Here is a 26,036-nt window from a genome sequence, read left to right as displayed (position 1 = left end):
TTTTCAGTTCTACTTCTGTAGTTTCTTCCATAGATGGGCTTTTTTTGTTTGTTTACCTTGCTTTAAACCTTTTAACTTAAGGGAGAAACCAACCTCTGGTGGCCCCTATCTGAGGATGATCTGAAGGTGCCTTTTACCTATATGTAATTCAGGCCTCTTGCTTTAAATCAGAGCCAGTCTGGCCTTTTAAGCCTGGCTTGGGGGGGGGGGGAAATTTTAATTTGCTTTATTTGCTCACTAGAAGATCTTGCAAGGTGTCTATATGCAGGACACAATAGAAATTATTTTCACATTATCACATTAAAAGCAAGCAATTTTTAATTCTTTCAGATAATTTTTAATAAAGGCCTTGCAGCGAATGGAATGACACTCTCTACCTTGAAAGAAGATGGGTATGAAGCAGTCTTCATTGGAATAGGTAAGAGCTCGCTGTCCTGTGTTTTGTCATCTTGAAATTGAATGACTGCCTAGGAATAAACTGGGACTTGTACCTGTCTTAATAGCATGATGGGAGATACCTTCAATTTGATGCATTATGAAAGTATGGAATAGAAGAAAAATTTAAAAAAACAGGAAGCTAAAGCTAGTGGCCTTAAGACAGTTATTAAAATTATCACATTTATATTATAGATTTTTAAATAAAATGTGAATGTAGCTGAATGGGTTGATATATTGTTTGTTTAAATAGTTAAAAATGGATGAACTAAAAATTTGCTTGTAATTAATTGCCATATTGGCCTAGAGCGATACACAAGTTCAGTTTTCAATTTTTGTGAACAGCTTACTACACCCACATAATTACTGAGTCTATATGTAAGCCAGTGATACCATGCTTGGTTGCTTTTTTCTTTCGTCCATATAAAACACGTAACATCCTTCTGATAGGCTGTAGTGAAATGTACTTGTGGGGTGGGTTAACAAAATAAACTGACTTTGACTTATACTAAAACTGGCATCATAGGTCTATCTTCTCTCATATGCTAGAGAAGTCCTGCACCTGCCTGCTATTTGAATCATTGCTTCTTTTTAATGTTAGATTAGAATTGTTATCCATTTACAAGTATTTTGAAGTACAGCTGGACCCATTGCTGCCATATGATAGGCATGTTGAGCAGGTATTGTCTGCAGTTGGTATGAGGCTTAATGCTCTTTATTGATCTAGACGTTGCCTAAGTGAACATAATAGGAAACAAGTTGTCCAACTGTTCCTCCTTCCTATTATTGATTACAGAGATGTAATTCTTAGTACAACGACAACTGTTGTTTACCATCTGGTTATGCAGTATAATAAGCTTTGCAGGTCTATTCTGTCGTGTAATGATAGTACAGAGTGCTGTGATTTATATAATCCTAAATCCCTACATTGTGAGTGAACTTCCATGTATAGGAATTCTGATGTGTCATATTTTGATGTAATTGTATACAAGGCAAATGGTCAAACTTATATTCTTTATTGTTTTCATCTGTGTCTTTCAAACTGCATTGTGAAATCTCACCAATGAGGAATTAATTCATAACCATTTGTCTTCTGAGAGTCTAGCATTTAGGGAAAAAATCAATCATATTTTGAACATCAGCATCATTCCTCTGCATTTCTCACTCAGAAGCTTAAATAACAGTTCAGAGGTTAGCAGAAATGACCACTGAGCACTACACATAGGATTGGAATGTTTGGTTTATGTATGTGGGTTTATTTTCTGACCTTAATAAAGTATCCTAATATAAAATATTTTTGGCTAGAAATATAAATATAAATAGACAACATTGTTCCATACAGATGCTAGGGAAAGGGACACAGCCAGAAATTTAATAGACAAGAGAAGGTATCTGAAGCATAATTCTCCTGTAAATCATGTGTTCATTGATTATACTAGGAAACAGAGGGTATAAATGCTAATGAAGGATTATGTGTACCTACAGAGTTTTGTTATTGGAAGCTGCCTTGCATTTATGATGAAGTTAGTCCCTCTCTGTACCCCCATGTGTGCCTGTCATCTCACTTTTACAGTACTGTGTAAGACACTGGACAGTAACATGGCCTTGCATACTGGTAATGAGAGGTTCAGGATGTGCCAAGGGGTTGCATATTTGTAGAGTTAGCTATATTAATGCAATAGAACATTTTTAAGCTCTCAGCAACAGCCGTTTTTCCATAATGAGTCTGTACTGCATTTCTTTTTGTGTTCTTTGCCTACTGAACAAACATATTCAGTGAAATGTCACATTTGAACATTACCCTGAATCATAGGGGTAAAATAATTAGAGAGCTACTTATATAAAATAGATATTTTTTTATTGTAATTTGCTTCTGAATGGCTTTGTACCTTGATGGAAAATAAATATGGTAGTTTTCAATTCTCCCTGTTAGTGGAAAAAAGGAAAAGTAAATGAGTGTGTAAAAGAATATGAAGTCTGTACTGGGACAAGAGAGTACAGTGTGAGAGGATTTTTTCACAGCAGTGTGATTTTTGAAGAGCACACCTTTGGTCTTGCAAATGAGATGAAACTCAAGATTTTATTAGTTGGGATTGTACAGGAGTTCGTGTGTGATTCATGAAACAGAAGAGCACTTGTAAGTAGCCAGCTGCATGAGAGCAAGTAGAGTTGCAAAGAGAACTTTGAAAACTATTTTCCACACAGTTATGCATCAGGAAAATTCGGTTGCCTGTGGGAATATTGTGTGCAGTAAGGAAAGTGCCGTCTGCTACTGGGTCTGTGGAAGGTAAAGCATAGGTGACTGAGGTTTGATCACTTCTAGCAAGTGACCATATTGAAGGAAAATGAAGAGCAGAGGCTTTTTGTGAGAGCTGTTTGGAAAGGTATTAAAAGTGTGCTCTAATCAGTGTATTTGCTCTGTTTAAGACTTGAGTGGTAAAATATTCCCAAGAAGTTCCCTAAGGGATACGGGTTAACAGCCTTACTCTGAAATGGGTAATAATAAAAGAGGATGCTTAGCTTCAAGTCTTTGCTTACTGAGGCATTGAGGCTATGATCTTTTATCTTAAAGTGAAGGATGCTCTCCAGCCAGTAAGTCTGGTGCATTTAAGTCACTGGTTGAAAGCTCAGAAAAACACCTTGTACTAGACTTGAAAACAAACAGGTGGCCAATATGTGTCACCAACCTGTTACAACCTCTGGAGTCTCAATTTGAGTCACACCTTACCTCCATCTTATCTTTCCTAGTTAGGCTGTGAAGACTGATGTGGAATTTGGGTGTACAAAGACATATGTTGAACTAGAAAAGACTAAATCCTAGGAAAAGCTTTCATAGTTACCTGGATAAGCAGCAGCGATCAAACTGGGTAATGGCATACTGGAAACCAACACTGCCCTCTGATAGCAGAACCTCAGAACAAATTGTATGTGAATCTTAGTCATGGGCCTATTACCTTTTTTACTTTTGGTAGCTCTTTCCTTCAATCTCCATATTTTTGTCTTATCTGAGCTGTGTTTTATCTAACTAGTTCTTAATGCGGTACCTCTGTTTATTTCTAGAGGACTATTATGTGGATTTTCCCTCTCCATCATTTACTCTCACATCCCTTCAGTTTTCTCTCTACAAAGATGTATATTTTGCAACATCTGTCAGTAGACGTATCTGGTGTTTTGCATACGGTGACCCAAGAGATACACCATTCTTCTGGTTTTCTCCAGCAGTCCCGATTTCAGATGCAGCTAAAAGTATTAAAGCGTAGTCCATGAATCTCAGCTTCTTACATCAAAAGTAATGATAGACAGTAGCATGCATGAGAATTTTTTCATAGGACTAAAAAGTAGCAGCTAAACAATGGGAAGAACAATATTTCGGGAGACTCTACTATATTTTTTTAATTCTTTTTTTCTTCGTCATTTAGATTGGTGCAATTTCTAAATTTATTCAGTCTTATTTCAATGGCCAGTTAATAATGCTAATTAAAAATTAGAGAGGAATTAGAGTCCTTAAAATTTTCATCTTAAAATTCCAGCTATCTTCCATTTACAAATATTTTGGGTTTATTTTATTACAAACATTAATTAATAGGAATTAAATCTCCCAATTAAAGATTCAAAGCTTTAAAACTAACCTCTACAACTAAGCATAGAAAAACCCCCATCCTGTCCTGATTTGATAGATAGCTCAACATACTCTACCTAGAATCTGCTCTTTGATAAGAAGTGTTTGTGAAGAATTTGTGACTGAGCTGACAAATCAGTTTGAAAATTTTGCTATTAAAAAAAAAAGTCTCACATCAGTTGCTGCCTTCTGTAAACACCACAGAGACTCAGGGCAACAGAGAATAAGCATGCTGAGAGCAAAAGGGAGAAATCAATGAAGGGGTGAGGGGCTAGAGGAGAGAGCGCATGGTCCTCAGAGACAGCAAAGTAAGGCAGCGAAGGGCATCTTATGGAGAACAGAGTAGTCTGAACACTTTGTGTTGAACACTTTGTGTTACTGTGTCTCTTGGTGGACTTTCAGGGTGCAATACGATTTTTACCAAAAAACAAAGGCTATGTGTATGTGTCTCTCTTGGCTATCAGAGCAAATGCAGAAATACCAGGCCTTTATTACTCATCCTTCTAAAAGTTCAGCTACATTCTTTGGAAAACAGGATTCTGTGGTTCTCTCTTTTAAGACTCCACAAAGCATTGTATATTCTTTTTGAAAGAGAAAATACAGAACAATTTCTTTATACAACTACTTAATTGAATGAAAATGAAAGAACTAAATATTTAAAGTATTTAAGGATATTTTTCATGTGAGATTCAAATGAGTACACAGAAATGCTATCACTGTAAACATTTTCTCCAGACTTTTGCACAAACTCTTATCCTTATTCTATAGCATTTTATCATAACGTAGGTGTTTTATGTAACATTAACATTCTCTTTAGATGAATATCAGATAAAAATATATCCTCAGAGATTTTTTTATTTGGTAAAATATTTTAAAAAATCTTAAGCCCCCATTCCCAGAAATTGCTTAAACACTTCAACTTCAGTGTTTTCAATTTTAAACTTGCAGCACTAACTAACTTTCTAGTTAACTTCGCATTATAGGGCAAATGCTGCTTGTGATAAAGCTTGATTTTTTCTTCCTCCATCTTCTGATGTTGAATCACTATAAAGCTAGTTTTATTGTATAAGAATATCAAGAGGTTCTATTAAATACTGTGAAATGGTGGGTTAGATGAGCATTCAAAGTAAATCTAAGGAGATTGTTGCTTGGATGTATCCTAAATAGTATATCCTGCTTGCAAGGGTTAAAACCGTACATTAAAAAAAAATAAAATTAAATCCCTTGTGGAAAGAACCTTTGTCATAATTGCAGTCATTTATAGTTAATTAACATAACACTCAAACAATGATATAATCAGATCATGCCATTGATTAGAATGAAATTACACACCAGAAAAAAGAAATTAAAAGTCCAAGCATTAATGTACCTTGTTTTAAAAAACCTCTGTGAGATTGATTTACTCTCTCTTCCCCAAAAAGTAAGTAATCTCCTCATGCCTGTTATTATCTTCTGATTAACTATGCAGTGCCACCTGGTGTGCAGATGGGAGGAATATTACACATCAAGAGCTCTGTTCACACCCACCCACACAGATATAAACCTACGTGGCAAAAAGTGAACAGATGTTCATTTTGCTTGTGCTATAGGAAAAAATTGTGCATCATACTCCTGATTCATAAACTAAATTTGGAGGACATGAAATCTACATATGGGGCCCGTAGGCCCATGGCCAGCTCAGACGTTTATGAAGGAAATATGTCATGTTCAAAATAGTTCTCATTTCAGGTTGTGAACAGACTTTTATTTGTTTGCTTCTCTGGTTTTGGTTTACCTGGTATTTCTGAATTTTCTTTTTCTCTTCACGTGCTATTTCACTTATCTCGTCCAAATGAGTTTAAAGGCAGAGCCATTTGAAAACATCTCCAGGATTTATCTGTTAGTTGATTGCTTTCTGGAGTTGATTTCTGTTTCTTTGCTTTATGATGTTCCCAAAAATTATGCTGTTAGGCTTCTTTGCAAAGACTTGTTTGCCTCAGTGGTAATGTAGGAAGTCATGTAAATTACAACATATCTTGGTTAAGGATGGATCTTGAGTACAGGCATTGTGCAGCCTTAGGCTCTGAAGATTGCCAGCTCTATATTTGGAGGTTTTTCGGTGTTGTTTTTTATTATTTTATAATTTAATAAATATTTTGACAGTTCATAGGTTATACAGCTTTTACTGCAAGGCAACCAAAGCCTAAGATAGAGAGATTAAACACAACAAGTAGGGAAGAAAAATAATATGTTGGAAGGTAGCACAGGAAAGAATGATGTTGGAAACATGATCAGCTAGATATTCAAAATAAATGTGTGCCTAGCTTTGTTCCTGAGTTGGTTTCATTGCCGCTTGTAAACAAGGGTGGTCACTGTTTCAGAATCTTGTGAAGACAGTGCTTTTCACCATGGATTTTAAATGGTGACAACAGCGGCTTTTTGAGCACTGGTATCCTTATACAATAAAAGATATTAAAGACTGCAGAGCCAGGGAAAACACTTGAAATTATATCTTATTGTGACAAAGCAACATATTCAAATCCATTTAGCTGCAAAAAGCTGTGAGACTGGTATTAGAAATAATGAGAATGAAATAATCAAGATGAGTCATGAAGTTAGACAGAGTGCTTCGAACTTGAAGACAAACAGTGCTGAAGAACAGTGGCAGGATCTGGACAAGCCAATTCAAAATATTTCACAGTTGTCTGACAGGATCCTGGATAGTTCTAAAATTAAATTAAGAAAAATAAAGATCCCGTGAGAAGGCCAGTGATAGATGTGTTTGCATTTAGTATGCAACAGGATCAAAACTTCACATTGAACTGCAGCTGTATGAAGTGAAGTCCCATGGAAGAAAGTCTACACAGGTCTCTGCAGTCAAGTGTAGGACTTCTTTATAGTCTGTCTCCTGGAGAGCCTTAGCTCATGGCTCATAGCTTGGAGAATGAATGCATCCTTCTATAACGCCACATTTCCTGTTTCATAGCTCATGTGAATGATATTATGAACAAATTACACAATAATTGATTCTAATACAAAACTTGTAATTCCTCATTTTATTCTTATCTTTTGCTACTCTTTAATCTAAAAGGCCTTGTTATTTATAACCAAAAAGAATATAGTTATATTAGAAAAGGAACTCTGTGAAAGAACCTGTTCTTACATGTTATGGCAGATGTCTGAACTCGCTTTTATTCCCAGTGCAGCATCTTTCCTGGAGACCAACTATGTACATAAATCCAAGAATTTTTATGCTTGAGGCATCTTTTTCTACTATTGGCATTTGTAGTAAGCTGTTCTTTCAGTTCTTTAGACCTCACTAGCGCTCTGGATATTGGTGGAACATTCCTAATGCACATTGGAAGCACTAGGCAGTTGAAAGCTTTGAAGGCTCAGATGCACAAAAAAGCTTATTAATTATTAATAGTCTTAGGGCACTTTCAAAAATACTAATAATCTGCCCTTGGGCATCCTTAAGATATTCACTTGTAAATTACACAGATTTTTCTGCTCTTACTTACTTATCTCTGCTACCAAAAAAATACTTAGCATAACAATCTCTCCTGCACGTTTTACAAAAGATTCTCCCGTCTCTTTCCAAGATGCTGAACAGTCTGCCTGAAGAAATACTCATCTAAATATAATGATAAAATAATTTGATTCATATTGTTTTAAGAGTAGTTTATTTTTTTAATATCTGAGTGGATTATTTAGTCTAACATTATTTAGCACTTTGCTTGGAGATTATTCAAGCACATATTTTTAAGAATTTTTGTGTTTTGAAGTGCATAAGAAAAGAAAACTCTGAACAAAATGGTGATGTTACATATTACATTTTGTATTCTGATGTTACACACTTGAGTGCTTTACACCTAAAGAAAAAAGGTCTGATTGCTTGTATGCTGTCTCCGAAAGTTCACTCCATGAGGCAGGTACTTTTATCTTCTAGATGTACAAATATTGATTATGCTGCCATCTTTTTACTTTCACATTAATATTCAGACACAGAATGAACAACCATCTAAAGTGCATTTGTAATTTGGTGCATATAATTTACTCTAGTTGAGCTCTCTTTTCTTGTAAGGAAAGTGTGTGTGGTCCAATATGTATTTAACACAATCAGACACTTTTTGAAACAATGTTCTACCTAATACTTGAGGAGGACCGACATAATATAAAACCTAAACAATAGATTTAGAAATTCCTTTCCTTCATCTTGTTTGCAAAGGATAAAACGCTGATTAAAAACCTAACCTTGTTGCATTTAATTTTTTTTTGTTTTTAAAGATTGTACACAAGTAGGAAGTGTATCAAAATCTCACTTGTTTAGTGCCAATGATTGGTGAGAAGATGGCAAGGAATTTTTTTGTGTTAATGAGTAAAGTTTTAAGCAGTCTTCCTGTCACATTTATGTCTCATAAATATGTTTCTGAATTCATATTCCTTTTACTGCTGACTCAACAAGGGGTGTATCTACTTGTTGAATTGAACTGACAAGACAAAACTGGGTTTGTGTGGTGAACTTGTAGTGCATGTTGATGGACTTTTTGAAGTTGCCTAAGGAGACCTTCTTACTCTGCCATTTCTCTGCTTTGTGAGAGTGGTCCCTAGGAAGCCACTGCTGAGCATGGACAGGGCTCATCTGACCCAGTGGTTGTCTTGTGCTTCTTAGTCATGTGCTTTCCTTTTCATCATTGCTCAGTAGTCAGGCCTTTGTTGGTTTTGGAAGCAGTTTGATATAACAAAGGGCAGTTACCTCATTTCAGGGGAAAATCCTGGGTGTGCTTGAGGCCAGTTTTGGTCCTTCATTTAGCTTGGAGTGCACTCTTTAGTGATTGATTCTGTTTCGGGTGGGATTCATAGTCTGAGGGCTTTCTGAGTCCTGAACAGCCCGCAGTGTATGCCCGAGGGAATCCCTCATTCTATCCTTCAAGCTCAACACATTAATTGAAAAGCTCTGCTCTTCCAGAAGCATTTGTAAGTTTATTATCCAATACAATAGCATCTACCATCATGGGAAGGCACATCCACTGCCCTTCTTTAGTTTTAATGAGACAGAAGTTTTTAATGACGACAAATATCTGAGAAGAAAATTTTACATGTTCACTATAGTAAGTAATCTTTAACTAAGCTATGTAAATGTTTGTGCTGCTGTGTCTCAGATTTTTAATAGATAGAGATTATCCAGGCTTTTGAACCACTTGTCATGGTCATGTTACTTGAAAATTGTTCTTCACTGTTCTAATCTGTACTTCTCAGAGATGCCACTCATATGGTTGCTTTACTATGAAATTAAAAGTAACTGTGTAAATATGTATATTAATGATTACTAAATGATTGCTAAAACTGTGTATGTAATTAGGATAGAGCATATGTATGTAATTTATATACAGCATATAACTATTATAGTATGTATCACATGGCAATTTTAAAAGACTGACTAACAGGTATGCAAATATTTCTCTAGGTTTGTGAACCATATTGGCATGTTCTACAGACTTGAGATAAAGTTTGACATTCCTTGTGCATAAAGTCACATAGATAGTCTTCTGTGTGCACTTTATAGTATCAAACCATATTCAAAATTTGACACTTTCTTGGTGATGTCACGAGGTGTGGGGATATATATAGTAATTAACATTCATTGTTTGTACTGTTACTACTTTCTGTGTATTAATGCAAAGTTTACTGTAAATTGTCTTTATAAAACAATGTTTACAAAACTGAAACACAGAAATAAGAGTACTAAGTACTCATAGTGTTTGGATAATGCTAATACAAATTACATGTTTATCTAACAGAGGAAAATATTTTCCAAACGTTGTCCTTGACAATGTTTTCTTTCACAGGAAATCCTTTGGCTATTGTTCATTCATTTGTGCTAAAAATGGAGTAAGCTGAGCATGAACCATTAGAGAAAGTGAAAATGTATTCAGCAGTTCGTATGATGACTCAATATTCCCTCAAATGATCTTTGTTGATTAGCTTCATAGGAAGAAAAAGAAAGAATAATGAGAATTTAAGTATCAACAGGTTTCAGCCAATTAATCTTTAATGATAATAATGCCATTGGATTGGAATTACTAGTCACCAAGTAGAAACTTATGGTGTATTACTACATTTTTAAGAGTTGTAAGGTTTTATTTTTATTGTTCCATTGATGTAATTGAAGATAATTGAAGATGGTATAATTCACTTCAGATTTCATAGGATTATTTTTGCTAGATATAATTCTTTGTTTATTTGTGACCAATGATAATAGGTGGTTGTTTATTTGGGTGTGATGGGTATATTTAAATAGATTCTAACACTTTAGTATAGTGAAATTAGTACCTGGTTGCTATTTAAATTGAGATTACATTGTTAACCATTATCAAAGATAATTTCTAAATAGTAGGATATTTATAGGTTTTTCTCTAATACATTGGATTTTTTAAATGAGAGTGGAACTATCTTCTAAAAGAAAGTTATTCTAATTTTATATATAGTATATTCAGTAGTTAGACATTGTAAATATTACAATTCATTATTTCAATATCCAAGTGACTTAAACATGATTTCATTTCTGTTTGTTGGGAAACACAGGCTTGATGCTTCTATTATAGCCTGATAAAAATCTTTTGTAGATTGTAGAAAAATGATGGCCAGATTTTTATCTGTAAGTTTTGTTAAACTTTAGAGAGCTAGAAAAGACTTGCTTCGAAACAAACAAAAAATGCTCCCAAAAAGATTTTGCATACTTAGGCAACCGAATAGCAGCTGTTTACATTTTTATATTGCTTATCTCCTTACACTCAGAGTTTGAGTTCTTTGCTATTTCTAGCAGAAATAAATTTGCAGAGTTAGAGGAGATAGACAGAGTGACCATTCTGTACATGAATCGTAAGGTTGTGGTGTCTAATCACTGGGATAAAGTTCCTGCCTGTTCTCTTGCTGTAGTAGCCTCTTGATAATAAAGCTTGGTGTTAATTTGCATTAAAATTCCTGCAGTAGATAAAATCTAAAGAAATCACCCCTAATTGTTAGGATCTATGATTTCTTTGTGCACAGCTTTTCTGGAAAGCCCAATAAAATTAAGTAAAGAAAGTTCTGAAATCTTAGCACTTTTTACATTGTAGGGACATAAGAGTCTTAATACATCCACTACATTGACAAGTTGGTTTCTTATTTTTCAAATGCAAATATGGGCCTTTGCATGTGCTGAGTGTACCCTTTATTGTATTGAGGCATAGAAAATACACACTGTAGCTTAGACACTTCTGTAGACCTGCTATGCTTGCAAGAATGGAATATATTTAAGCAACCTTGCAGGGTGAATAATCCTCAATACAAGCGTGGCATTCAGTGTTCATTCAGAACACTATAAAATATGCAAACAAAGTGTTTAGTTAAAGGAGAGTTGAGTGAATTGCAGCTGTGGCAGGAGATGGTAGTTGTTTTTAACTGGAAGCCACGTTCATTGCCTTTAATTTTTCACTTGGTTAATAACAAAAATATAAATCATGCACACCACAATAGATCAGTGGAGAGAAGCAGTGTAGTGTGATGATCTGCTAAGAGTGAGACTAGGGCTCTGGCTATTGGCCTCCTGGCTGAGTTCATTCTTCTCTAATGTATTGGAATAGTGAAACTGAGCACTAAAATGACTATGGAAGTGCTCAGTACTGCAGAAGTGCTGTGGAGAAGCTAGACTATGTTCTTACTAGCAAATGTCAGGCTGTTCCTTGGAGCTACAGAAATCTTCATTTCTAACTACTTGCAATTTGTGCAGCTTCCCCAGTTTAATTTCTATTCCAGTATCCTGAAAAGATGTGTAACAACCAAAAGAGCAAATTACATAATGCAGATTTTATTTTACGTTATTGGCATGAATCCAGCAATTTCTCAATAATCACAAGGAAGTTGAAATTTTTTATCAGATAACTTCTTACTCACATTGAACAATTTGCTTTATATTTTCCTCTGTCATCATGGCTAGGCTTCGCGAACGAAGATTTGGGAAGGGCTCTACCCATTTTTCATGCAAGCGCGTTGGTGGCTAAAAAGGCCAATACGAGAAAGGCAAGTCCGGTTGCAAAAGACACAGCAGAAAGACTCCTTAGATGGTATATTCTGCAAGGTTCGATTCTTTCTGCGTTGTCTTTTCTCCTCAAGAGTGATCCTGCGTGCCTTCTCAAAAGCATCAGCAGCGTTATAAATGGTCTGTCTCCAGGCCTCCCGATTAGAGGCCAGAGTGGACCAGTTATGGTGATCAATATGCCCGAGGCTGAGTTGTTGCTTCAGGGAGTCCTTGTATCTTTTCTTTGGAGCTCCTCTCTTGCGGCAGCCAGTGGCAAGTTCACCATAGAGCAGGATCTTAGGGAGGCGGTGGTCCTTCATCCTAGAGATGTGCCCTGCCCAACGCAGTTGCGTTCTCAGGAGCATGGCCTCAATACTTGTAATTGCTGCCTGTTCGAGAACAGATGTATTGGTCACATAGTCTGACCAATGGATGTTAAGGATTGTACGGAGGCAGCGTTGATGGAAGCGTTCTAGGAGACGCAGGTGGTGGCGGTAGATGACCCATGATTCGGAACCATATAAAAGAGTAGACAGCACTATGGCTCTGTAAACACTGATCTTGGTGCTTTTCTTCAAGTGTTTATTACGCCAAACTCGTTTATGGAGTTTTCCAAAAGCACTGTATGCCTTCGCTAACCTATTGTCTATCTCCCCATCAATCTTACCATCTGAGGAGATGAGGCTGCCTAGGTAATTAAACTGTTGGACTGAATTGAGTTCTGACTGGCCGATGGTGATGTGGGGACGGTGGGGGACTTCCTGAGGTGCAGGCTGATGGAGAACTTCAGTCTTCTTTAAGCTGACTTCCAGCCCAAAGAGCTCAGCAGCCTCTGCAAAGCAGGATGTTAAACGCTGCAGAGCTGCTTCTGTGTGGGCAACAAGGGCGGCGTCATCAGCATAGAGCAGCTCCCGGACAAGATGGTTTAGGGTCTTAGTATGGGCCTTCAGTCGCCTTAGGTTGAATAGGCTTCCATCAGTACGATATCGAATGTAGATACCGTCCTGATCATCGAGGTCTGCCGAGGCCCTTTGAAGCATCATACTGAAAAAGACTGTGAATAGGGTAGGAGCGAGAACGCAGCCTTGTTTCACACCATTCTTTATTAGAAAGGGCTCAGAAAGTGTGTTGCCATATCTGACTTGGCCGTGCTGATCCTCATGAAGTGAGATGATCATTTTAAGGAACTTGGGGGGACAACCTAAACGTTCCAAAATCTGCCAAAGACCTTTTCTGCTCACAGTATCGAAAGCCTTGGTGAGGTCGACAAAGGTTACATAGAGACCTTTGTTCTGTTCCCTACACTTCTCTTGCAGTTGTCTGAGAACAAATATCATGTCTGTGGTGCTCCTGTTGGCTCTGAAGCCACACTGACTTTCAGGTAGAATTCCTTCTGCTATAGCGGGTATTAGTCTGTTCAGGAGTATTCTTGCCAAGATTTTGCCAGCAATGGAGAGCAGAGTAATACCACGGTAATTTGAACAGTCTGATTTAGTACCTTTCTTCTTATACAAGGTGATGATGACTGCATCACGAAGGTCTGAAGGTAGTTCGCCTAGTTCCCAACAGCGCACCACAAGCTCATGAAATTTAGCATGGAGTGCAAGGCCCCCATGTTTCCAGACTTCAGGTGGGATTCCATCAACCCCAGCTGCCTTGCCGATTTTCACCTGCTGTATGGCCTTGAGGGTTTCTCCTAGAGTGGGGGCAGTATCCAATTCGTATTTCACCGGTTGTTGTGTGATGGACTGAATTGCTGAGTCTTGTACTACACGGTTGGTACTGAAAAGAGTCTGAAAGTGTTCAGACCATCGATTCAGAATGGAGGTTTGATCTGTCAGAAGCGTTTGACCATCTGCACTGAGTAGTGGGCTTTGGACTTGGTATGTAGGCCCGTATGCTGTTTTCAGGGCCTCATAGAATCCTTTGTGATCCCCTGTATCTGCACATAGTTGAGTTTTTGCAGCTAGATCGGTCCACCATTTGTTCTGGATGTCACGGAGTTTCTGTTGGAGCTTGCTGCAAGCAAGACGAAAGGCTGTTTTTCTAGCGTGACAGGAAGGCAGTGCAAGGTGTGCTTGGTGGGCGGTTCTCTTCTTCCTCAACAATTCCTGGATTTCTTGATTATTTTCATCAAACCAGTCCTTGTTCTTCTTGAGGGAGAACCCTAAGGATTCTTCAGAGGATTGCAGGATGCTACTTTTAATATGCTGCCAAATTGTTTCGGGAGAGGAAACTGCAGAATCTGTGGAATGGTTATCAAGCTTAGTTTGAAGGTTTGCCTGGAATCTTTCTCTTACTGTGGCTGATTGGAGATCGTTAACTTGGAGTCTTCTCCTTGGGATACTGCCCCTCTTGGGTTTGAATTTGAGATAAAGGTTGAGTTTACAGCGCACAAGCCGATGGTCTGACATTCTGCGCTGGGCATCACGCGGGTGTGGAGGACATCGCGGACATCTCTCTGTCGCACCAAGACATAATCAATGAGGTGCCAATGCTTAGACCTGGGGTGCATCCAGGTTGTCTTCAGACTATTTTTCTGCTGAAAGATAGTATTGGTGATGGTGAACTGTTGCTCCGCACAGAATTCTAGCAGAAGTCGACCATTATCGTTGCAGTTTCCAACACCATGCTTGCCTAATACTCCTTTCCAGGCTTCAAAATTCTTACCTACTCTGGCGTTGAAATCACCAAGGATAATGATCTTATCATCTGCGGGCACCTTTTGGGTAAGACAGCGCAGGTCAGTGTAAAATTTATCTTTTTCAGCAGGGTCAGCTTGGAGAGTTGGGGCATATATACTGAAGATGACAACGTGTTGGTTGTTGTTTAGTGGAAGGCGTAGGGAGATAATGCGGTCAGAGTGACCTGTCGGCAGATTTTCGAGTTTAGGGACAATGGAGTTTTTGATCATGAAGCCGACACCTGAGAGATGTTTTTCGGTTCTGGGCTTACCTGACCAGAAGAGTGTGTAACCGGCACCTTGTTCTCTGAGGCTGCCTTCCTCGTGAAGGCGAACTTCACTGAGAGCAGCAATGTCGATGTTGAGACGACCCAGTTCATGGGCAATTAGGGCAGAACGTCGCTCAAGACGTCCACTATTGGCAGAATCGAGCATGGTTCTGATGTTCCAACATGCTAGAGTTAATTTGAGTACACCTTTGGAGGCAGGTGCATGCCTTTGTCTTTTGCTCTTTGTGCGACCGCATTGGAAGAAGATGCCTGTCGGTCTGCGGTTAACCAACCGGGTGAAGGTGGAGATGAGCTTTGTTTAGGCCACCTTTTCTAGGCCCCTCTCCGAGTGGAGCAAGCAGTGCTGTCCTTGAAAAGGCTGCTTGGTCGTTCAGGGTGCTGCCCCAAGAGACTCTCATCTCCGTCAGTCTCAAATGACCAATATCCTGAACCGCCTGCATGCAGGGTTGAGTCTGCGGCTCCCAGTGCATCTTTCACCTACCGTTTCGACCCTCGCCCGTCGCTACAGGACTTTTTGCATGTGGGTAAAGCCTTCAAGCCTGCGCAATGGATTTTTTAGGTGAGATGCAGTATGCGCGGAACTGAACCCACCCTTTAATCCTGAGGTTCATCTGCCAGGGCCGAGCAAGCTTGGACGGTGGCAGCGAGGTCCTCAGGACGTAGGTTTGATTAGAGTGACCTTCTCTGAGATGGATGGCCTTCCAGGGCTAAGCGAGCTCCATCTGCCCGGGTTTGGGATGAGAGTTGTCCTTCTCCTAGGATGACTGCCAGAAGGCTAATGAGCTCATCCTGCCCAGGGATGTAGTTTATCTGGTTCTATGGTTTTGACCTGTCTGGCATGGGCGACCCTACCGAAGGCATGAACCCTCGCCAGCATAGCTCGCAACCACACAGGGGTACATAGGCTACGTTCCTGTTAGAACGATTTGGGCAAGTCTTTTATTTCCAGTAACAACCCTTTGTCCTGCCCACTCTTTCAGGTTGTAACAGAGCAAAGCAAATATATCCAGAACATGCCAAACCTGGGCAGTAGCCGCAGGAGAGCCAAAACGAAAGAAATAAATAGACAAACAAACAAACAAACTGACCAACCGTTCTGGCCCCCGTACCTGTCCAAGGCTGAGGTACCTTACAAGGTCCCAGCCTGGCCGGGACCCCCATCAATCAAAAGAACCCTCTGTCCACCCAGACCTTATCCTTCCCCCACTGTGTTACCACAAATTCCAGGTGCACTGCTCACATGTGATGTGATGTTTCATACGGGACAGCCCTGCTCTCCCACCCGCCAGTCGAAGGACCCCCATGGCCAGCTCAACACCCATCCCTCTGCTCCGTCCCCCTCCCCCTCTCCCTCCCTCCCCAAACCTGGAACGGCAAACCTCTGTGTGCTCCGAAGCTGTGCTCTCATCTTCCACGGGGGTGCAGTGCTCGCTGGCAAGGCTCCCCCTTTCTCTCCTTTCTCCTGCCGCGGCCTTGCCTGGGGTCCAAAACCGCGCGCGCAGAGCGCGCGCGGCGCGAAGCCCCTGGGCCGGCGCGGCGTCCTGCACAGCGCCTGCAGCAGCCCCCGAGCCTAGCGGGGTCCCGCATGGCGTGTTCAGGGCCACCGGCCAGGCCATTTTCCTCTGTAAGATTATGCTATTACACATATATTGTATTCTAAGTACTGTTTTCTGAAATGAAATTTTAATAATTTATCAAAAATGAAACGTATCTTGCATAGTGACTAATATATATTTATTTCAACCTTTCAGATACGAAAAGATCTAGACCAGAAATAGTTTCCTTATATTGTTATATTTTACTTAGATGTTGGAAAAGAGTTTTGAAGACAATTTGATTGCATTTGTGTTGCCAATTTGAAGAGCAGCTTGACTTTGTTTCCTTCAGTTCTCGGAGAAAAATACACCTCTGCTTGTATAACACCCCTTCTAAAACTCCCTCTGTCATGCAGTAGGGGTTTCTAATAAGCATGCAGTAGTGTAAGGGGTCAGGGACTAACCAGTGAATAAAAGTCAAAACTCAAAATGAGGTCCCTTTCCTGTTTAGAACTGGGCAGTGATAGATACTGATAATGTTTGATTAATGAGCAGCAGCCTTGCAGTGGGTGAAAACATCTGTAGGAAATGATTTATTATTTCAAAGGTATTGGAAGCTTACTGTATCTTGTAGATTTAACTCTGTGTGCCTGAATAAAATAAATGAGATGCAACATGTGAAAAATGAAAACACATTACTTGTAAAGAATGTGTCACAAGCAAGGTATTTTTGTTCAAGTACACTTTGTCATGGGGATTTTTAATGTTGGTCTGAATACAAATCATTTAACTGGTTCATAAAATCAACCTAGTTGGAATTCTTGCATCTATCATTGGGACAGAAATGAGGGTTAAACTTAAGTGCTGGAAAGTCCCTTAAATTTTTGCATTTGGCATCATATACAGCTGTTCCAACTGCACATGTGAACAGAAAAAATTTTCTTAGAAATATAATAGCAGTAAAAAAAAAATTGATACAGTTTTAACATTGAAATAAGGAAAATTAATTTATTTGTAGTGTCATTAAAATTTGTTAAATTTTCTGTAAATATGTTTATGAACAAAAGTCTAATTCTCTTCTTCCTACTCAAGCTGTGTGCTTGAAAATGAACAATGACTTGTAGATGGAGAGTTTAGTTTTGTGTACTTGCAATTTAGTCTTGTAGTTGCTGGGTAGTCTTTTAGACTGCCTTTGGTTTATAAAGTGACCTTATTCTTTCTGTGTTACATGTCTGTGAATGTTGATCCAGTGTCAGGACCCTCGGCTATTCAGAGCTGCCATGGAGTTCGGATCATGTAGAGCTAATGATGGTGCAGACTCACCTCCATCAAACTGCAGTGTGTGTTCAGACAAGCTGGAGTGCCCTGACTCCAGCGTTAGAGAAAACCGCCTTTCCTCTAGTTTTGGAAATATGAAAGGTGGGACAGTGGAAATGTAGTCTGCTCTCCCATTTTCTCATCTTATGCTGGGTCAGTGACTGTGGAACACTTCTCTGCAGTGGGTAATATTTGGAAATTCTGATATATAATGTTCCATAAATCTACACCTGTTTTATATATACACCTTATCCATTTTCTTACTTTTCTGTTCTGTCTAATTCAATAGGCATCTAAAATATTTTTCTTTTTGGGATTCGGTACTGATTATTTAAGTGTGTATAAATGCCTGTCAAAAAAAATACGTACTTTTATAATGTGTAAAGAAAGTATAACCTGGTAAAGGTTTCAGTTAATGTGTGCCAGTTTTTGGTAAAATTGGATGATGCACGGCTATGTCCCTTGAACCTATTTTCTGGAATTTAGTGCTGAATGGCTACAACATAGTATTTAGTTACTTAGGGTCATCATTGTTTATCAGAAGTTTTGTTTTGGATCCTGTTAGATTCTCTTCATAGCATTTGCTTTATTTACATACAGGCCTTTCTGCTCTGTTCTTCATCTTGTTTTTATCTTATGGGCTCCTCTGTAGTAGGAGTTAAAGAATAGAAAAAAAATCTTTATCTTCAATCCTTTTTTTCATAGTATCTTTGAAATAGAAAGAAAAAGAAATTAATCTTGTCCTCGGACCATGCCATCAGCCATTTCTTTAGGGTCCTTGAGTAATGTCATAGCTTTGGGTTGAAGGTTCTCATTTGTGGAGAGGTTGACTCATCATCTCATCAGATCCTAGAAGTTATTTTTCTAAGATGTACTAGGCAGTTAAAGCACTTATGAAAGTGGAGGACATCTGGTTCTACTGTCACTGGATTTCATACAATAGAGCTCCAGCAGTGGTAGCAACTCCCTCTCTTTAATGTGGAAGCCACAAACTGACTACATAAAGGAGTGACCTTTCAACCTACAAGCTGAGTGGAATTAGAGCAGCTTGCCAACCATGAGGTCTTGGTAGTATCTCTGCAGCAGGTGTTGGCCTAGAGAACATATGGAACAACAGCTGGACACTAAGTCCTCTGAGCTCTCTCAGGATCCTGACCCATGTATATTTATAGAGGGAGAGGGAAATAAAAATCAAAACCCAAAGCAAACAAACCTAAAGAAGTAGATAATCAGGATTTATAGTGATGCTACATGGACGCTGCAATAATTTACTCTAGCAGCCACATTGAAACTTCAGAAGCAAAAGCTGTCAAAAGCATTGCAAATGTGATAATTTTCGCACTGAAGGATTCTGCACTGAAGAATCTGGATCTAGACTCTTTGGTCGGGCAGTTAAGTCTATAAGCTATGAGTCATGGCAAAGGAAAGCCTAGTTTAAGCAAACTTATGCTTGCTTGACATAACAAGTAGACCAAAGAATTATGTAACATAATTTTCTCCAGTTTGTCAGAATTCAATTAAAAGAATGAGTTGCCTTTGCTCGTGTATGTATGCATCTGTGAATGTGTTGGAGAAGGACTTGACTTGTGTCAAGGGTTGGTCCAGCTACTGTTTTAGTTACATCAATGCACAGTGAAAAGGAACAGGGTCAGATATAGGTAACGGTTTGAATCCATGGTTTAAGTTCAATGTGTTTTGCATAGAACAAGCCCAGTTCACTAAAAAAGACAGGTTTCCTGCTACATACTAAAAATCATTTGTGACTAAATATATTGGAGCCATTTCTCATATTCTAGTTAAGGAATAGTAAGGCCTGGTTGCATAACAAATTCGGTGTCTCTAAATGAAAAATTTTATACAAGAACAAGAAAAGTATTCTTGAAATTCAAGATGATTTTTCACTGTTTTTAAAAAAATGTAAGTGGCTAAACTGATTCATGTATGTAAAAATATGTTATTGGGATTTGTTTTAAGGTACGTCTTGAAGCTTCTGCCACTTTAGAATCTAGATATACATTTTATTGACATTTTTAAATTTGAAAACAGATTCAAGACTTAGTGCTTCAAGTGTGCATGAAAATGAGTGACTAAATGTAAGTATCCCTCCTTAAGTCAGGAGTTATTCCCAAAGTAAGTAGTATTCACAGATATTGAAATATATTTTGCAGTCACCTTAGTGGCTGTATTGCATCCCTGAGTTACGCACAAGTCCTGTATTCAAGCCTGTGTTATTTTGAAAAGACATTCATTTGGGGTCCTGCACCTGTCATTGTTTTCCAAGACAGTGAAACTTGGATAATAACTACAGTATGCAAGAATTATGAACTAATGCTGCAAGATAGAGTTCATTATGCGATTGTGTGCTTTTAAAATCATATGCTATTTTTGCTCATGTTCTTCAGCTGGGATAGAAGTGTATCTGTAACAGTATGACTAATTATCTTTACATGCATTTATCACTAAATAAACTTAACACAAGACAGCAAGATTGTTTACTTAAGCAGTATAATACTGGGAATGGAAGATAGCTCTAGAACATAGGATTACATTGCCAGAATGGCACTATTTATTAAGCTATGATAACGCTAATGTTCCTTTTTGATGTATAGCATGTGTGACTTAGCTGAACTTGTAGAGAGCCTTAAGGATGTTTCATTGAACATTTAGTATGGCAGTAAGCCAGAATACATTTAGCCTAAACTCAGATGACAGGTTGGTAATGAGGTAGTGATTGATGACCACTGCTTCCATATGAAAACCTGCTTGATATGCTGGGGGGGAAATGCATTGCTAGCTCTTCTACTTCACTCCCTCTGCATTAGTTATTCTTACTGTAGAGGAGTAGCATTGTTTGCTGGTTATTCAATCCTGGTTTCCCTTTTAGATGAGAATTGAGTACTCAGCTGAGATTGTAGAAGCACAACCCTGTGGCTTCATTTATGTGTAATTCAAATCCTAATTTCAATGGGTTTTTATTATCAAAAATAACTGCAATTATATCACCTGTGAAACAGCCTATAATATTCTTATTACCTACCTCTGTAATTTTGCAAATTCTTATGATTCACCTTCTGTGCCATCTACATGGCACTGCTTTCCCTTCTGATATAAAAAGAGAAACTTGGTCCAAAGGTTGGAACACATTGCTCAGGCAAACAAACCTGAACAAAAGACTGCTATTTGTTTTGCCTAGTCCTCTTGAATGCTTTATTGTAAAGACACTTTGCACTGCTTATTCATATGAGGGGCAAACTGATCTTCTGTGCACCAAGAAGGATATTTAAGCCCTGTCTTCCAGCCGGATTCCAGCCTGATGTCTGAATTAACAGTAAGAAGAGTTAGGAGGAGGTAGCAGAGGCTTGTAGGGATTATGTCCATAGCTGTACCCACTGAGACAGAAAGTATGTTAGATGTCCCCAAAGCTGGAGGATAACTAATGGGATCACATTAAGGCCTGGTTAGAAATCACCCAGGGGTGTGACAAAGGGCACTAGGGCAGCATAAATATCCAATGTCAAAAGAGACTCATTATTAGTGTTTTCCCAGGCAGAAGTGACTTTTGGTCAGGAAGGGATAAGGAAGCTTGTCACTCTAACCAGAGTGACATTGTACTCCCTCAGAGCAAAAATGTGAGTAAAAAAAATGGGATCAGTGGTAGAATCAAGAGCCAGAATAAGGAGATAACGAAGCAGGGCTGGGGTAGTTTCCATTCTTCTCCTGCTGCTCCCAGGGATGTAAGGGAAGTTTTCATGCCCTGTGGGTGTGAACTGACTGACTTTTCAACAAGGAACCAAAACAATATCAAAATGGCAGATTTGTGGGGTGAACCTGCATTGGACCCAAATGAGGGAGCCTTTGTCACTGAGGTTTGCTGATGGGCCTTTATGGCAGGACAAGTTTTGACTTGGTCAGGGTGAATGTCTCTGAGGCCAATTGAGGCCTGTCGGATAGTGCTTGGCAGCCAGGAAACCTCTAACAGTTACTGTATGTTTGGGCTGGTAATGATGACTTTGGGCAAATCCAGGAATGCTTCTGGCATGACTGCAAGAAGGGACAAATGGGCAGGCAAATCAGGAAACCACTGGACTTCCACTGTTGTATGAACTGGTGGCAACTATGTTTACAAGTGGTTTGTTTTGTACTGCAGTTCATTGGGAAATGGATACACCTTCCCTTTTGAGTTGGTGCTGAGTAAAACATTTTTATCTGCTTGGGCATGGGTCCAGGACGGTGCAAAGTGAGATCTAAGGTAATCAGTAATGCCTCTTGGTGGAAGAGAGAGTTCTTGTGAAATTACAGTAGTCTTCAGAGCAGACCCAAAGGAAAGTCAGTTGTGTTGTCAGGTGGAAGGAGGGGAGATGGCCACAATGCAGGGCTGGATTCAGATATGCTGTGCAGAAATTCATGTCCATGTGCACAAATGGAAAATTATTAGGGCAGAATCATGATCTATTTTATTTAGGTAGTTTAACTCCTACAGAAGCAAAATAACATTGTTATTTTGTTACTAAACCATACCCCTTTGATGTTTCCCTTCTCCTCGTGGCTTTGAATTTTCACTTGCAACCTTTTTTGAGAATCTCTGTTTATTGAATAGTAAGCACTTTAGGGAGCACTAGTCTTCTTTTTTGTTTAGAAGGGACTCACATCCCACATGTTCAATACCAGAAATTACTGTCTTTTAATTTAGATAATATAGTTCGTTTGATGGGAACTTACATTCCATAAGTCTGTATAGCTGCAGCATCGCCAGGGCAGGTGTCCTGAGAGCTTCAGAATTTGTCAACTCAAGTTTGAGCTAAACATTGCTTTCTTATGAATGTTTTGACTGAATTTGTCAAATGTTCACACTTAGAAGCTGTCCCTACTTGAGACAACCATGTTTTGTTGTTCACTGACCAGTGACAAGATGAAGCAGGTCCATTGATTTTTACCCTATTCCTCGAAAGACCTTAATTTTAACAAGTAGTGGCAAGTGAGGACATAGTCTTTGTGTGGAGATTAATGGCCATATGGTGTTATTGCTTATACACTGGAAAGCTTAGTTATTTACTGTAAAATCTGATTCAAAATTCTATACGCAAATCAGAAACTCCTACTTGGTTTGTTTCCATAACAACATACAAAACAACATCAATCACTTATAGTAGAGCTCCACACTCCATAATTAGGGATGCAGTTTTAAGAAGTGTGGGAGGAGTTCTGTAAAGTGGTTTTATGTTAAAAACATTAAGCCTTGTTCTCCCAAAAGCTTATGCACAAACTTCACTTACCAGTAATTCCATTGGCATTTTTGGCTATGTCTGCATATGATGCAGTGTCTGGAGGGACTACGGATGCTATGCTCTGTGTCCAGTCTGGATGACTGAAGTATGAATAAGGTTTGCCTGAGGGCGAACTTGCCTTCTGCACAGGGAGCCAATGTGGGGTTTACTTCAACAGACAGCATCAACTGACCACTTTAACTTACCGTGCATGGATTTCAGTATGAATGTAAATGCTTGCAGTACAACAACCTATAATATTGTAGAAAGTATGTCAAGAAAAAAATGCTCAAAGCCCTTCATGCAGAAAAAAAAGATAAAATTAGCTTTTAAGCCAATAGGACATCTACCAAAAGTATATATAGTATTTTTAACTGGTATCAGATATATTTATGCCATCTCCACACTTTCTACACTGTAGCAGTCAATGACAGATACTGCCATATACAGCTGTTACAACATCATAACTTCTTCAGTGGATCGGTTCTGCAGCCCCATTGATCCCTTCCACTAATTTACAAATTGAAACAGTTCAAAGTCATCAAATGCAAGGTATTACCTCTTCACTAGACTTACTACTTTGCTAGAAAATAGGGTATTTTTTTGATGTTTGGGTTTTTTTTGTTTGTTTATGGGGGGTTTATGGGGTTTTTTATGTTGTTTGTTAGTGTTTGGGTTGAGTTTCTTTGAATACACATTATCTGTATTTTAAAGTACCAACATAACATGCTTAAAGTTCTCCTGGCATTTTTGAGGCAATGGTATAACTAAGTTATGAGAAAACATTTTCTCCAAAGCATCTTGTAGCTGACAAATCCCTGGGCCCCTAGGCAAGCTATGTTCGAGTCTTGTTACTTGCAGCTGCTCCAGGGACGACACTCGTGATGTGAGCCTGGGAAGGAAAGGCTGAAGGGGAAAACCCTGAAAAAAATGAGGGAAAGTTTGAAAAGAAATACTAGATAAATGGGAGACAAACAAGAAAAATAAATTTACAAGGAAATGGAACTGGAAAAAATTGGGGAAACATAAAAGAAGAAAAAGTAGATATAATAGAGTGCATAAACTGTGAACAAAAAGGCAAATTGAAGAAATAAAAGCTGAAAGACATGAAAATATCCATAAAGATGATAAAAATGGAAAGGATTAAAATAAAGCAAAAGCTAATATAGTTATTCCAGCCACATTTTCAATAGTTTCCTTCCTTTGATAATGAAGATGTCAGTTTTTTCTTTAAGGAAAAAGAACAACTGAATGGAATACATGTGTTTTGCTGGATTTTGATGCTTTCTGCTCTTTGTAAAATATTTTTTGTTATGCATACTAAAGTAAGATCTAAAGTTAAGAAAAAACATTATATAAAACCTCCCTTGACTGATCGGCTATAGTAAGTTAAAAGATGGGGAAATGTGTATATTTTGGGTATTTTTGCACCAGTTTTCATTATGTTTCTTATTCAAGTCAGAGATTAAGCATATTGTTATGTCAGTCAATATATTGTGGGTTTTTTTAAAAAAGCATAATTAAATCACAGGAAAGGTTTCTAGGTGACAGGTAAGAGAAGCTGTATAATTAGACATGTCCAGAAAAAGTCAAATAGTGGAAACTAGTAATCCTGAAGGAGGGTTGCCATTGTCTATGCTGACACCAAATGACCATCTCATTCAAATGTTCAGTTCATTAAATAGTCACCTCCTGCTCGGCTTCTGCAGCTGAGCTCTTACTGCTCTGTGTGGAGTCAGTGGAAATAGGGAGGCTTTTAATTAAGTGTGAATTTTGATTTGCTCTCTGAATAACCCTTTGACAAGGTATTATTCCTTGGTTTTTAAAATTAGCAATCACATGTGTTTTCCAAAGACAGAGGAGGTAGCTGCCCACCAATATGAGTGAGTCTTTTTACCTGTGTCCATACAGGCTGCTGGCAAAATAGCTATGCTTTGACGTGGACTGCAGATGTAATCCATCTTCTTGAAACAAAGAAGGGGAAATAGTTGCAAAAATAAGCATTTTACGATAATTAATAACCAATAGGTGTTGGAGGCTTGGTTACTGTCTCTGGTAGTTGAGGAGCTCTCCCAGTCCTCAAGGCCTTTCTAAGACCATTGAGAATGGCCTTTCGAGGACATTGCCCACTTCTCTCAGCACCTTGATTCCTGAGTAGGGGACAGGTGGTCAGGATTCCTCCAGTGCTCCAATTACAAGGAGATAACTGTTAAGACAGTGCTTGCACTAGCACTGTCACAGACTTTGTAGTTTACAGTAGTTTGCATGCTTCCCAGACCATAAAGATTCTAGTTATGAAAGACACACTCATCGAGCATTTTAAAATCCTATTGTGTGAGTTGCCCAAGAGCCATCACAACCTTGCTTCTATTGTATGGTCCTCAGCAAATCACTTAAATTTCTTTGCACATCTGCAAAGTGCAGGGATAAATGTTTATCTGTTATCTAGATACTGGATATTTTGAGGATTGACTGTTTGTGTAGCACCTTGCAAATGTAAAGTGCTACAAACAGTAAATGCTATTTGTTACTATTGGGATTGAAGTATCTCATGCAGCCAAGCGTAGAGTATAGCTTGCTGCCTGCCTGATTTGCATTTATACATGCAATGAAAATGGGAAGGTGTAGCTATAATATCACTACCTTTATTTTATAAATTTTATGGTTCTTGCAGTATAGTCGGAAATTCTGCATGGCATCTGCTACACATTTAATTACAAGGCTTCAGAAATTTTAGATATTTTATTTTCTCCCTTTTTTCTTCAATGTGGCAATAGCATTGCATTTTCGGCATCTTTCTGATAGCTTCATTTGCTGAATGCATTGTTCTGTTTATTTCTTTTCAGGTTTTTATG

At 38.6% G+C, this 26,036-nt stretch overlaps 1 protein-coding gene across 1 annotated transcript in view; it reads left to right on the top strand.

Moving 5' to 3' along the window:
* LOC113972789 (dihydropyrimidine dehydrogenase [NADP(+)]) overlaps window positions 1–26,036 on the top strand; it is a 260,733-nt gene that overhangs the window by 31,870 nt on the left and 202,827 nt on the right. The window contains exon 6 of the mRNA XM_027694199.1: window positions 331–418. Within this exon, the coding sequence (XP_027550000.1) occupies window positions 331–418 (88 nt within the window). The remainder of the gene's footprint in view (window positions 1–330; window positions 419–26,036) is intronic.

The sequence above is a fragment of the Neopelma chrysocephalum genome, unplaced genomic scaffold (assembly GCF_003984885.1).
Source record: "Neopelma chrysocephalum unplaced genomic scaffold, ASM398488v2 Primary Assembly neopelma1_97, whole genome shotgun sequence".
Lineage (NCBI taxonomy): Eukaryota > Metazoa > Chordata > Aves > Passeriformes > Pipridae > Neopelma > Neopelma chrysocephalum.
The sequence above is the reverse complement of the archived record's forward strand: the minus strand, read 5'-3'. Positions and strand labels throughout refer to the sequence as shown.